The 15,361-nt window shown below is 37.9% G+C and overlaps 1 protein-coding gene and 2 long non-coding RNA genes across 3 annotated transcripts; 1 reads left to right on the top strand and 2 right to left on the bottom strand.

Moving 5' to 3' along the window:
- Nucleotides 1–1,373: 1,373 nt before the first annotated feature.
- LOC121741006 lies at nt 1,374–7,447 on the bottom strand. The gene is made up of 3 exons (XR_006037744.1): nt 7,358–7,447; nt 7,222–7,288; nt 1,374–1,419 (listed from the first exon to the last, which is right to left on the bottom strand). It is a non-coding gene; the product is annotated as an uncharacterized LOC121741006 (long non-coding RNA).
- Nucleotides 6,044–7,787, top strand: LOC121741005. The gene is made up of 2 exons (XR_006037743.1): nt 6,044–7,057; nt 7,601–7,787. It is a non-coding gene; the product is annotated as an uncharacterized LOC121741005 (long non-coding RNA).
- Nucleotides 7,788–11,480: 3,693 nt separating this feature from the next.
- LOC121741004 (V-type proton ATPase subunit E-like) lies at nt 11,481–15,103 on the bottom strand. Its single transcript, XM_042133689.1, has 6 exons — nt 14,876–15,103; nt 14,671–14,771; nt 14,030–14,186; nt 12,628–12,821; nt 12,293–12,392; nt 11,481–11,841 (listed from the first exon to the last, which is right to left on the bottom strand). The coding sequence occupies exons 1-6, from the start codon at nt 14,975–14,977 to the stop codon at nt 11,806–11,808; spliced, it is 690 nt and encodes a 229-aa protein (XP_041989623.1). The 5' UTR covers nt 14,978–15,103; the 3' UTR covers nt 11,481–11,805.
- Between the last annotated feature and the right edge of the window lie 258 nt (nt 15,104–15,361).

The following is a 15,361-nucleotide window of genomic DNA, read 5'->3' on the forward strand; positions in this document are numbered from 1 at the left end:
CGAATCGTAGCAAAATTTGCAGTCAACCAATCCATTCCCAAGATTACATCGACATCTTTCATGGCCATAACTTGTAAGTTGTGCGCGACTAGCCTAAGTTCTCCCATAACAATTTTTACGTTCGAGCATATTTGAGAAATCTCTATTACCCCTCCCACTGGTGAGGTCACCATCATCTTATGTTCAGATTTAGTAACTGGCAAACTTAATGTGTCCACACATAGTTCCGATATGAAAGAATGTGATGCACCCGTATCAAACAACACAATAATAGGTGTGTCGAGAAGTTCGCCCATACCTGCCAAATTCCAGTTCTCGTAACTCCCTTGTTCAGTCTTGGGTTGTCTAAAACTCAGCGCATATGCTCTAGCCTGGGAGGGAAGTCTTGGACGGTGAGGTTGTTGTTGTCGCGGAGGTTGATCATGATTCGTCCTTGGTGGTGCTGGTGGTGCCCTCGACTGCGGACGGAACCCTTGGTTGTTCTACCTTGAACCCATCCCCGCGTTCTTGCTCGGACACTCTCTAGAGAAGTGGCCATTTCCACCACAGTTGAAGCACTTTGTGGTGTTCTGTATTCTGCATTCTCCGAAATGGTACTTGGAGCACACATTGCATTGTGGTGGTCTGGGTCGGAAGTCACCCCTCTGGCTAGAGAAATTCTGTCTGTCTCCATATTGTGGTCGGTTTTGGATAGGCTGGTACCTCTTGTTTTCATAGTGGGTCTTGTTCCCATCCCACTTCCTCTTCTCCCGGGAATGATGTGGTGGGGGTAAGGCCAGTGTAGCGTTCTCCGTCACTCTCTCCTTGGGCATAGCTGCCTCAACATCTAACGCAAGGCCCAACGCTTCTGCATATGTATGTCTTAGACCCTCACGGAACTTCTCGGCCAGTTTCTCATTAGTATCAACTTGTTCAGGTGCATATTGGGTCATATCGCAGAGTGTGCAATCATGTTCTGTCACTGACATGCGCCCTTGGGTTAAGTTATAGAACTCAGCCGCCTTCGCCTTTCGGTAGCTCTTTGGCACGTACTTGTTATATATTGCCTCCTTGAAATTCTCCCAAGTTATTCTACCCATTTGATCTCGTGGTGTGGTCTTCATCTTGGTATCCCACCAGAAGTCAGCTAACCCAGTTAATTGGTAGGTCACACAAGCTATTCGTTCTGCATCGTTGCACATCAGAATCGTGAAAATACGCTCCAAAGCGCGTATCCAACTTTCAGCCTTTTCCGGCTCTCCCATTCCATCGAAGACAGGTGGTTTTTGTTTCAGGAACAACTTCACAATTTCTCGGTCTACTTGAGGCGGAGGAGGTGGTGAAGGTGGTTGTGGGGTTGTTTGCGCTACACTCTCGTCTACCGTCGTCTGTGGTGTAGTCGCCCGGTTCCCATTCCTTACTTTACGTCTTGGCGGCATTCTGATTCATTACCAATCAAACGGGTTATTATCGCACTTATTCAAATCTATCAATAGTCATGTTGTATAGTTGGAAGGGTCATATAATATTTCACAAGTAGGGATCAAGGGACAATTGCACAACAAGACAAAAGATAATTGTGTCATGGATAGAGTAGGACCATTGTATCATGGTGTAGCAAAAGATATTCGCTCAACAGGATTGCAAAAGACATTTGCACAATAGAATAAAGAGAAACAATTGTATCATGGATTAGCAAAAGATGTTCGCACAATGGGACAACAAAAGACGTTTGGACAACAAAATAACCAAGGGCGGTTACACAATAAGATATCAAGAACAATTGCACAATAGAATATCAAAAGAAAATGGCCCAACAAGGTAGCAAAAGTAGAAGTTTCCATAATAAAACGTTGCCTCTAAGAGATCTCAGTATCAATCATAATCAAAGAAGGGGAAGCCAAAACGTGGAAATAAAATGAGTAATAGTCTTGCAAAACAATATGGTATCAAAACAAGAGAGAAACGAAACAATCTATCCCACGACTATTGTTCCTAAATTTCTCTTTCCTCCCTCTCCCCCTCCTCCTTCTCGGTCTCACCATCAGTCTCCATATTCGGGTTCCCTTCTTCCTCGAAGGGTTCCTCCTCTTCCTCATCTTCTTCTTCTTCAGCGCGTACTGGTGAAGGAACTATCGTGATTATCTACTCGACCTCCCTTTCTATTCTTAAAGGGGCTGAAGTGCGCATCCCGAGCCTTGTTCTTCTGGGCACGCGTGAGACATGTGGCTCACTATCGTATCAATACTTCTTTATGAGAGCTTGATCCGGCGGAAAGATCTGCGGAGGTGGGGAACGTGGCGGTCCATCGGTTGCCCTCACTAAGGCCGGAAGTAGTATCTCTAGAAGGCCGGGCAAGTCCCCTCGCGGTGTGTACTCAAGCGGACTATACCATATGAACGATTCTTCCGCCTGAGCCACCCATTGGCTCCAAGATGGCGGTAGGGTGTGAATAAGCTTTACAATTCCAGCATGGTGGGTGGCTTCCCCGAACGCATAGGAGTCCATCCACAGATCCCAAAATTCGGCGACGTAACTCATGAGATCGACCTCTCCATCCCATTCATATTCTCGGTACTTCTCAACGGGGTGGTTCCTATTTTTGGCGTAACGATTACGCATTTAAGCAAAGTACGATCCGGCCATCTACATAGAAGGAAACCTCAACATCAGCTCAAAGATAGGAAAGAATAAGGAAGATATATGGCTCAAAATGATGCTGAGAGTAATAAGTAGATGCATATGGATGTGTATATAAGATAAGGGTATGATGGTTGTATCACTCCAAGAATAAACTTTTGCTCTCAAGGTAAAAGGTTCGCTCATTTTGTTTGATTTTGTATCTCATCATATCACAGTACGTTGAATTCTGTTTCCCATAGGCTACTTGCCTCGTATTTAGTACTTCCACGTTTATTTCCGTCGCGAGATTATTTATTACGTACTCAATAGGTACATATGGTTAGACGCAAGAAGTTCATCGTCATAGGCATGTATTTCATATTCTATATCTTTGTACCTATCAAAATTGACATGTATCATACCCGACGTTCCACAACTCCCAAGACCATGTAAATCCCACCATATATGGGATAAAATAAAAATTACCCAAACGATCACGAAAGTTCAACAACCTTCGCATACTTTTCACAAATATACAATTTCTCATGCTTGACAATAGTCATCATATTATGTTTCACAACCAAACAAGAGCAATCTTATATATCATACCACATTTCGAAAAAAGTAAGTTTAATTTCAAAACCATCGTATTGACTTCAATCTCCAAAATCAAATTCTTTTTCCATTGCAACTTTCGACATTCAAAAGTCCAATCCCATAGTCACCAAAATACTTTTACCTCTTTCTTCGCGGTTGGGCGTGACGAGTTGTGGTGTTGAGCCTTCGATGTTTATACCTTAGTCAATCAATACAAGAACAGATTTTGACTCAAAAGGACTCTTGGGTACAGAGCGGAAAGAAACTCAGGCTCTGATACCAAACTGTCACGACCGCCCTTTAAGGTTAACAAATACGGGCGATCGTGATTAAAAGAATTTAATAAATAGACGAAAAGAACTAGGGTTTCAACACAAGTTGGACCAACAATTAATATCCCAATAAATAACCATGAGTTTGGTATTATCCAACAAGAAATTCAAAATATCCATTATCCTAACAATTAAAGTTGTCGGCCCAAATAAAACATAATTAAACGAAACGTCACAGCGGAAACGACCAAGAGGAAGAGTGACGTCATGTGTGAAGACACAACGACACTCAAGGTTCAAAGACAACAATAATATCTTAAATTCACTTGCTCAACACCACCACATCCTCGTCGCCGCTCAACCTGCACATAGGGAAAACACATGCAGGGCTAAGTATTATAAAAAAAAATACTCAGTGGCTCATGCCGAAAACATTTTCAATAAATAGTAATTTATCATGCCATTCACAAGTAACCACCGGGGTTTAGCTTTAGAAATGCCCGAGGCACTCAAAATCATTTCCATTTAAAACGTCGACTGATCAGTCATTTTCCCATAGACGTTAGCCATATCTGGTCATACATGACTTGGAATGTGGCCACAAACCAAGCCACTAGACCGGCCAGCCCGTACGCTAGCACACAGTCTACCATAGGTGTACACTAATCCAAGTAGGGTTTGCGGCCCTACGAGGACCCGAATTCGATTTAAACAATATTGGCCAGAGCCACATCAGATAGGCACGTTAAAGCAAAACACGGCATGATAAACACATTTTCATTCTCATAAATAAAACATTTAGGACCTTTGTCCTTATTTAAAAAGGAAGTCCACCTAGATTGCTTAATCCGAAACTATTTTCTTTCCTTTGCGTTCACGATTCCTTTGCGAGATATCACCTTTATAATTAAAATAACACATAAATCAACATACTTTCAAATTAAATAAGTAAAAATGCATGCATCCTAAGCGAAGTTATTTATCTCGGTTTTCGATTATTCGGTGGCCGCTTACACCCCTAATTCCTCCGTTAGCTCCTCGTATTTTTCTCAACGATATCGAAATAAAATTCCCAAAATAAAAAAAAGTAATTAAATTATCGCAAGCATTTTCCCCTCGAACTATATTTATTTCGGACTTAGGATATAATTATTCACTCGTTGAAATATTCCGGAATTAATTAAATAATTCATCACTGTTAATTATCAGCCCAAAGTTTTATTTAAAAGTCTCAAAACTTAATTATTTCCCCCACTTTATGTCTCCAATTAAAATTTTCAAGCCCAAACATCCAATTTATATTGTTGAGGCCCAATTTCTTTCCTTAAAAAGACACAAGCCCAAACTTAAATTAAATCCCACAAATTATAAGGCCCAAATTCTAATAAAGAACAAAAGCCCAATGTTTTGAAAACTACTCCCACTTCTGTCACACTCTCTCTCGAGAAAATCGGGTTTCTAGGCTATTTGGCCTTTAAAATTACGTAAATGTACCCATTTTGTTATCAATTCCATTTATGGGAAAAACGCCAATGAGAATGACGTGTTTTTAAAGAAAAACGCCAGTGATATTGGCGTGTCTATACGCAAAACGCCAACACAGTTGGCGTTTTATAATGGCACCGTATTTTGCTCGTATTTTTAACCAAAATACTTAAACTAAAACACGCCAATTTTTTTGGCGTGTTTAATACACAAAACGCCAATCTTGATGGCGTGTTTAAGTTATAAAACGCCAACTTCACTGGCCTGTTTAAAAGTAAACCCGCCTTCCGCAGTGGCGTTTTCCCTTTCAAGTTAAAAGCGCCAACTGTATTGGCGTTTTTCCTTATGAAACATATCATGTATGTCATGAAAAAGTAGCCGATATTATTCAACAAGCAACAATCCCATCAAATTCTGCAAAAGTGCAAGCAATAATTTGATTCTGAAATCACAAATATAATGTATTTTTTTTACAAATATAATGAATTTGAGAAAAGATCATTATATGATGTAGGAAAACGAGAAACAAGACCCATCTTATTTATAACACTGATGTAGGAAAACGAGAAACAAGACCCATCTTATTTATAACACTGATCTATACATTGGTTCTTATTATACTAATTTAATAAAAAATATACTAATTTAATAAAAATATACTAATTTTCTTTTATTTCTCAATTCCCCATGTCATCCCAACCCTTTTCATTTCCATCCATGTTTACATGATTAAAGAATTTTACAAAAGAAGAATGAATGAAACTTTAATAATAAGGGGTAATAATTTAAATTTAAAGAAACTCAAGTTTGAAGAAAAATAGTAAATATTTTTTCTACTAAATCACCCATTAAGAATTTGAGAAAAGATCTTATTTGTGATTTCAGAATCAATTTATACATGCATAATCATATGATTATACAAAAAAAATGAATGATGGTGAGAGTGAGTGAGAGAGCATATGATGGTGGCAAATGGAGTTGAGATTGTCAAAAAGGAACATTTAATTTGGTGTGAAATCTGAATTATTCTAAGGTATAAATAATCAATTGTTAAGACTAAACCATAGAATTATTGAATTTGCCGATAAAAATTTTTTTATTGAATTTGCCGATAAAGTAGTAGATTTGTCCCTCCAAATCCAAACCCACCAATCATACATCACATTTAATTAAATATTTTCCCAATTAATTTAATAAATATAGGATTGCGTGACCTCCATATACAATTCCTGCTTTTCACACCTCTCCGTTTCTCTCTCTTGAAATTGCGTGAGGTTTCCGTGAATGTGACCCCTGCGTTAACTTTCATATTTGGAGCGAAATCTGCTTCCACTTTTGCAGAATTTGATGGGATTGTTGCTTGTTGAAGAGTATCGGCTACTTTTTCATGACATGTTTAACTTAAAGGAAAAACGCCACTGAGGAAGGCGGGTTTAACTTGGGAAAAATGGGCCAGGCGAGTTTAACTTGGGAAAAATGCGCCAGATTGAAACACGCCAGTGGTGAAGGCGTTTTTATCCAAAAAACGCCAACAAACTTGGCGTGTTTTAACATACTGCATTTCGATACAATACGACGACATACGGTTCTAAATTGTAAAACGCCAATGTGGGTGGCGTCTTCACTTATAAACACGCCATTGTGGGTGGCGTTTTTCCCATATATGGAAGAGATATCAAAATGGGTATATTTACGTTATTTTAAACGTAAACTACCCTATAAACCCGATTTTCTCCTCTCTCTCCCTCTTCTTCTCTTTTCTTCTCTCTCGCCCAAATTGCAGTCAAATTCCCCATCGTCGTCGCCTCTCCGATTCACCCTTCGCCGGCCGCCGCTGCTGTCAGAATCGCGTCGTCGCTGCTCCGTCGTCGCCGCTGCTGTCGTCGTTCGATCCAGCCGGTGAGTGCCACTGCCGGTGGTCGTGCAGCCGTCGCCGGGAGGAGCTGCTGCTGCCGTCGGGAGGAGGCTGCTGCACTAGACCCAGCCGCTGCGTCGTTGCTGCTGCTGTACCGGGATCGATATCGCGATGCCGCTGCCCCGCGTACACCGCCGTCGCTGCCGGGAGGTGCTGCATCCGGTCAGCCCCCGATTCCGCCCCGAAGGTAAGTTCTTTATTTGATTTCGTGAATTAAAATTTATTTCTTTAGTTTAGTTTGCTTCGACTCATTCGATTAGGAGATATATCACAGATTGTGGCAACAGTAGGGTGTAAAATATATGAATGCAGTAGTATGAAATTGGAAATTTGGATGGGAGAGGTGTATACCTTCAATTTGTAGACAGATTTTGAAAGAGTAGATGATGAATCTTTTCTCGATTTTAATTATGGTTTTCTGTAGAGAAGAGTGAATGAGTTGATTTCAGAGCATGTAGAATAGAGAGAAAAATTCTGCAGAGTTCACCTTGAATTGAAGTTGTGAAGAAGAAGGCTTGGTTTTCTTGCTGCAGAGGACATGTAGAATAGGCAGAATGAATTGGTTGGGTGATTAAATTAGAGGGATGAGTGGTTTGGATGTGGAAGAGATTTAAGGGAGTGGGGAGAGAGGGGGGAACGGTTTTGACGTGTGTGAGGGGGGGAAGAATTTGAAATTCCCCTTTTTTTTCTTCTTTGAATTAATCTGAATTTATTTGGTATTTATTTGCAGTTCACGGAGGAGGAATATCTACTCACGAAGGAGGAAAATCTGCGTAGAATATTTAATTGAAGATATTTTATTTTAATTAGTTTAGTTTAATTCACAGCCCATTGTATTTTATATTAAATTGTGCAGTCCGCAACTTATTTGTCACGGACTGGATTTTTATAACATTTATTTAATTTATCGGATCCAACACGGAATTGAGTCCAATAGATATTCTTCACGGACAGGAATTAATTAAATTCGCGTAGTCATTTATTTCACAAATCTCTAGTCCAGCAACAATTAATTCACCAACAATTAATTCACGGACTTCGCAAAATAAAAGCATTAATACAATTACTTTAGGGTTCGAAAAGTGGGGCGTTACAGAGAATTTGCTTAAGTTGTTGGAAAGATTGCTTAAATCGAGAATAGAGAGGTTTCAATTTATTCGAAAGATTGCTTATTTTGGATGAGAATTTTCTTAAGTTGTTTGAAAGATTGCTAAATTTGAGAGTAGAGGAGTTTCAATTTATTCGAAAGATTGCTTATTTTGGGTGAGAATTTGCTTAATTTGTTTGTAATTATGCATTAATAGTTTGCTTGTTTGAAAGATTGCTTACTTTGTGCTAAACTAGCATCATACATTTTGGGTTTTTTGTCATAAATTGCTGCACATTTTAAATCATAGAAAATGCAATATTTTTTTACTGTTGATGCAATAAATGTGTATTCATTTAAGAACTGCAATAAATTCTCCGAAAAATTTTGCGAGTCTGATTGCAACAATTTGAAAAGATGTTTCCTAATCTTAATGGAATATGCTCAGATTGAAACACCCGGGGATGGCTCAAACCAAAGATTCAGAGTTTTGTAGACTACGTGTCTAATGTCACCGAGCACAATTGTAATTTTGTAGTGGAATTGTGATGTTTTTATGATCCATTATTTTGGACTGGTAGAATGTCTTTTAATATTGATGCATTTCGTGACATGTTGTGCAAATGTGTATGCTCATGTATTTTTAGACGAGTATTGTATCCAATATGTTTACTGATGCAATTTTATTGGTATTAAATGCGCACCGTATTTGTTCCAGTGCAACGTATATTCTGGTACAATGAAATGCGATGACATGATTATAATGGTGCAATGATTTGAGTATTGTAAGCAACCATATATTTTTAAAATGCAAGCAATTTCTCGTGTATTAAATGTAACCTTTTTTTTAAAGCATACGATGCACTTGGTAAAATATAAAACTTAAATAACCTTATACATTGCATTACAAAAAATTTAATCTTTTATTGAAACTGAAAACGAAATAAAATACTTAAATCCGGGATGAATTACATTTTTAATTAGACCGAAATATTACATTCTAATGAATTATTGATATTCATGAACGCTGTTGTGAATGAAATTATGGAATTCGACATTGTAGAGTTTGAGGTCTTACAGTTAATCAGCAAATTTTTATTTAGGATAATTATAATTAATTTGGATTTGTGATTGCGAGATTTTATGTGTGGAAGAAATCATATAACCTTAAAAGAAAGAAAAATAATTTCCCATATGTAAAATAGTTAATTGATGAGTCTCGTTCTCGGCCTTGGTTACTAGTCAGTATAAGGTGCTTTATCGGATAATATCTGCAAAATAGTTGTTAAAGTGTGCAGGTTGAAGTACTAAATAAGGAGGAAAGGTTCAGAAGGAATTCGAGTGAAAAAACTGCGAAAAGTGTGCAAACTGGTTAGTATGAGCAGAAAATACGCAAACTGGCCAGGATGGATGCTGCAGAACTGGACACGAGAAGGAAGGACTTGCTTGGAATAATCACCTATCTAAAGAAGGGCAAAATTGTCATTCCACATGAAGAGAAAGCCCTAGAAATTAGGGCAAGCCACCCTATAAATAGGAGCTGAACATAAAGAAAATGGAGAATTTTGACACCACTTCACTTAGGACTTATCATCACTACTACATCACTTTTGAGGAGAATAGCTCCACTAGCTCTTAGTTCCATCTAAATCCAGCAGCCTGACTTGAAGAATCCGGCCACCTGCCGGCGAGAAGCATCATGCCTGATTCATTCCAGCCGTCGTAGTTCCAAAAATTCCTCCAGTTTCAGTTTCCGATGAGCCAAACAATCTTTTACTTGCTTTGTTTTTAAGATTTCTTAGTTTAAGTACTTGTTTTTGTTTGCCTTTGACTTGGATTCCAGTAGCTACTTAGTTGGAACATCTTTTGGGTGATAATCTTGAATGCAATGAAGTTTATTGTGGTTTTATTTTGTGCTTCAGCTTGCTTATTATCTCTTTCTGCCTAGTAGCTAGATCTGATAGTTTTACATTGATTTCTGTTGTTTAAGTGCTTGAATCTGCTTTGCTTAGTTAGATCTAGTTTTTCCTCAAGTGCTTACAAGTTTTAATCGATTTAAGTTTCTAAAAAATGCATGGAATTCGTTTCTGCTTGTTTATGTCACCCTGTCCCGCTGACCAGTTTGCGTAGATCTCAGTTTTCTTAGCTTTCGTTCTTGATTTCAAGTTAAATATTGCATTCACGAATTTTCAAGCTTGAGCATTCATCAATGGAGTTTGTCAGATCTTGTTAGTTTAGCTTGGTGAAGAAGAAAATGTCACAATCAAAGAATGGGACCACTTGTGTTGCTTTATGCTTTTGTACTTCTGCTTTTCTGCACACCCAGTAGACAGTCTGTCAGCATGTCCTTTGATTCCATTTACCTTTTGTCTAGCCATTTTTAGTAAGTTTTGTCTAGTAGCTTCTCACATGCACACTCGCACCCTAGTTTATACACACATTTTAATTTCTTTTAGCATGCAGTATTTAGAGCCCACCCTGGCCTACTGGTCAGGAGGGGTATAGGTTCCATTTCATTTTCCGACTAGGTAAAACTCAACCCAAAAAAAAAGCGTGGTAGCTAACCAACCGCTCCCAGAATGTCATCGCAAGTGTATCTCGCCTACATCCATCTCTGTGGGATTCGACCCTTACTCCACTATACTAGCCAGTAGAAGTGGGTTGAGGTATTTTTTTGTTGATAGGAAAGATAGACACAGACCCAACGACACAGCTAGATCTAGGTACCCTCCTGGCCAGTTGACACACATACAGAGTCATAGTCTCATCTTTTGCCTCTATCATTAATGCATCAACAATACACGAGAAGGAAAATATAACTGATTGAATTGATTGCCGTACATATAGGGTCAAAATTGCAAGACGGTTTTTGTGTTTCCTTTTCTACCCTTTAATGCAATAATAAGTATATATGTTGCACAATAACTAAATCCTAGGTGGATCTTTCCAGATCGTCCAACGTGTTAATCTAATGGATGATATTTGTAGGAAGTTGTGAACTCAAAATGTGATATTTTTGAAGTGCATCCCTTTTTCCATATTATGAAATTATAATTTGGACTATATATATTTGTGTAATTAATTCTCCGTGTCACTATATTTAATTTATAAATTTTATTTATATTTATTCATATAACTTGTTTATACAAAATTTGAATTCAAGAGAATGTAACCCAGAGGTTGAACCACTATGCACTTCAAGTAAGATGTCCTTATTCACCCTTTCTGGGAAGAGAACTCTCATTTCCAATATCACTGATATATTTATTCCTATATATGGTTTACATATGCAGCGTTCTAATTTAGTTTTGCAGCAATATTTTTTTTTAAATGATTATATAGATTGGGTTATCTCTACTAATTAATACAGAAGAAGAGGGGACAATGGAGATGAAATGTCAACTTTGAAAGTAATGTAATGCACATTTAACATCGTCATGATTGTCATGTTATTAGTTAAAATAAATTTGAACTTCCGCATATACATTTGAGTCATGCATTTAATCATAAAAGCACAATAGGAGAATTCATATCACATGATTAATCAAACGTGCAAATATACAAGAAACATGGTCATTTCATAACTCCACTGAAAGACCATCGTCTCCCAATCTTGTTTATTATCTCTCTTCCACAAATGTTGGTCTCCTTATTGATGATGGATATAAATACAGATAAATTGTTGAACGAATAATAAGATTTCAATGATTTCAAACAATAAGATATATTCTGGGAGGAGGAAGCCGGAAAGGGAAGCACACGCTCAACATACTTGAATCAAGAATATCCAGAAGAAGATATCGAATGAAAACAAACACGAGATGGAAAATATATTACGATTTCAACCATCATGCAGCAACCTGACCAAATAGGCTCTTGCGTATCTGCATACAAATGTACAAGATTATGTGAAAGAAGTGAAAATGGTAAAATCGTACTCCTACTTCCTAATACATACTACTACATGTAACACGAACCCCCCAAAGTTTACGGACATCTACATGCCCTCAACTGCTACGGCACTACTAGCACATAGTAATATTTGAATTCAGCAAAAAATGTTCATGCGGCTAATGCCAACAACTTTTCTGATACGGAAGGTCTCTGATGATATTAAGTTGAAATGTGTTTTTTTAGTAAATGAAATCTTTACCGCTGAGAGCAAGTTACTGTATACAAATTAAGAGGTATTTCGTACATTCTGAACGATGAAGAAAGAGATTTCCTGAAAGTAAATATGATCTTGAATTTACATTTTACAATTTTGAGTGTGTAGATAACTACAACAGATGGAAAGATGATAAGGTTATCGCATAGAAAATGAAAATAGAGTACCTCTGGTAGCTTTTTCCGGAATACAACCTCCAGTCTAGCATCAAGAGAGTTCTCAAACACAATTTTCCCATCTCTAGAAGCCAAAACTACACCTCCAGAACTAAAACAGAAAACAGGGACAGAGTTACATTTGAGCTTGCTACAATTTTCAAAAAGAATATCAATCACTTCAATAGCTCAGATACTACATGCTTAACAAGCAGAAGAGAAACATGACTAAACCATTATAGGTAATTGTAGCCTAAAGTTTGTTTAGCTGCATAGTTAGCATAAGTTCTTCACATAGTTATTGTTATAAAGGTATGGTGTAACAGTTTAATAGTTCTTAGTTTTACCAGAAACGGTCATGAGCATTGTGATGAGTAGGAGCAGGTGGAAGGTAGACTTGGTCAACTACGATCTCAGGAGAATGAACGTTTGCCTTGTTGGCATATTCCTCCTTTGCTGTGTCCAAGATGGGCTCCACATACTGTAAGTCAGATTCACGACAGCGCAATAACACAGATGGCTCTTTTAGCCTCAGCAAACCCTGCAATGCAACAATACCATTAGAGCGACGGCAGATGCATGAGTGCACGAAAAGAATTAGGTAAATATTCGAACATAAATTAATATCTTAATACTAAAAAAGTCATACGCACTGTACACCTAATTGCCACTTGAAAGGTTATAGAAATTCAAGGCAATGTAGATAAAGAATGGCTATCAAAATAGTGATGAAGCAGATTGTAGAAAAGTGAATGTTGCATTTTGTCTTTCACCGATATTCACATTCATTACTCATATAAACACAGTGTTGTTAGGGTCGAGGGGCGCACCGGGTCGATGGGGTGAAAATTCGGGTCGCGGGTCGACGAGTTGACGGGGTCGAGAGACCCACAAAGCTAGGTTAATTTTTTTGCCTTTTAATATTAAATAAAATAAATATATTGCTCTAATGTTTATAATATATCAAATAATATAAATGTAGACGCAATTCATGTGAATAGAGATAAAATGGAAAATAGAAATGATCAAAATATCAAAACAATTCATAAGTCATAACACAATAAATAATTGAAACCATTGTCTGAAAATATCAAAACAAAGGAATATATGAAGGGTGGCAGCAACAGATCTTTGAATTGTTTATTTGTTTAGGAGTGAAGAGGCCGAATTCTAAAGTGTAGAAAGTAGGTTTGAAAAGTTTGATGTGGTGCATGCATATATATAGAGAATAGTGATTGAGAGAGTCAGAAAACATGTGAGAGATTTGAGAAAATCAGAGATAGCATGTGTTTAGGGCGACCCAGGCGACCCACTCGACCCAGCCGACCCAGCGGCGACCCTGTATCTCGATCAACCCACCCATGTTGGGGCGGTGATGGTCTCGACCCGGGCGACCCGAGCGACCCGAACGACATTTTGACAATACTGTATAAACACGATCTATGTAACATGATTAAATAGTTGCACCACCTGCTACAGTGCTACTAGAATAGTTTTGTGAAAGAAAATAGGGTTATGCACAACCTACTAAAGAACGGCTATTTAAATAACCATGAAGTAGATTATGAAATATGAATATTGAATTTTGTTCCACACAGATTCACAATCATAACTCGCATAAACAAGATCTATGTAACAGGACTTCGCAACAATCTGCTTAAGGACTGGACGAAACTTCGATATAATGAAGTTTAATGATAGACGATAAGTCGCTAACTACAATATACTCAAGGAATCAGCATGCCAAACCTGAACAATGAGATCCTTGAGGAGTTTCTCATAGTTTTGCTGGTCACCACCAATGTTTAAAAGCTCCTTTGACGCAGACTCCTTCATGGAATTGACTAAATCATCCTGAGCCTGAAGAACCTTGAGCCGAGAAGCATTCAGCTGCATAGAGTACTCACTGCAAGAACAGAAAACGAGCATAAATTTTATCTCTACACATGGGCGAATCTAGCCTATTTAGGTGGTGGGGCAAATGCCCCTCCTCAATTCTTGTTTGCCTTTATAAATTTGTTATAAAATTTTAAATATATGTTAAAAATTGCACTTATTGCCCCTGCTCAAATATAAATTTTTTTCCTATATATATCATTTTGCCCCTCTTACAATAAAATCCTTGATACGGCCCTGTCTCTACACATCCACAATACTACTAATGCGACCATATTTACTTCAATACTCTAAGCAAATAATCTTAAGCAGAAAGTGATATCTCTAATTTAATTGGGGAACTACATTGTATTGTCCGCAATTTTCTCCCGATCACTTCTGCAGATCATTCAATTACTATCTACATAGTCTAGTTCGCATCTTAAACATACTGCATTGACAAAATACTGAAGAATTTAGATAGAAAAGAAGTTTGACAAACCAAATGAACTCACATTTTCTTCCGAACTTGGACTTGTTTGTCTTTGCGCTCATACTCTTGTCTGATCTTCTTCTTCTCGGCTTCCACTAGCTGCAACTTCTCGATATTGAATTCCTACACAAACAGCAAAATCAAATCATCCTACAGTTGCAAAAAAAATTAACTCAGCGAGTCTGATGAATAAAATACGGTGACCGGAGACAATAGAGAAGCCGTACTTCCTCGGCGGAGACGGAGATCTCGTTCGCCTTCTCCTCGGCCTCTTGGCGGATGAAGCTGACCATCTGCTGGATCTGCTTCGATACATCGGCGTCGTTCATCTTCGGATACGAATGAGTTGATAATTTGGGTCGGATTGTTCGTTTCTCTGCGGAGAATACTGAAGTAGAGATCGCGGCGATAGAACGGATGCCAAAAGGATTGGATTTAAAGTGAAGGCGATTCTGATTGATTGCGACGACAGATATACTTTCATGTGATGCACGATTCTGTTTTGCTATTTCTTTTATTTCGGTTTTGCCCCAAAAGTTCTTCTATTTGCGATTATATATCTATAGACTATATACTTCATTCATCTCATTAAATATGCAACATTTGTTTTAAATATGCAACATTTGTTTTTCGGCATGAAATTTTATATAGTGTTATTTTGTGAGTTAACGAAGAGAGACCTAAATCTCTCATAAGTCCAACTTGCTTCCTGA

Source organism: Salvia splendens, chromosome 7, assembly GCF_004379255.2.
Source record: "Salvia splendens isolate huo1 chromosome 7, SspV2, whole genome shotgun sequence".
Classification (NCBI taxonomy): Eukaryota; Viridiplantae; Streptophyta; class Magnoliopsida; order Lamiales; family Lamiaceae; genus Salvia; species Salvia splendens.

Coding starts and splice junctions, on each gene's coding strand:
- LOC121741004 (XM_042133689.1), bottom strand. CDS start 14,977: ATGAACGACGCCGATGTATCGAAGCAGATCCAGCAGATGGTCAGCTTC. Junction 14,187..14,670: donor GTCCAAGTTCGGAAGAAAAT/GTGAGTTCATTT, acceptor CTGTTCTTGCAG/TGAGTACTCTATGCAGCTGA. Junction 12,822..14,029: donor TCAAGGATCTCATTGTTCAG/GTTTGGCATGCT, acceptor GTTGCATTGCAG/GGTTTGCTGAGGCTAAAAGA.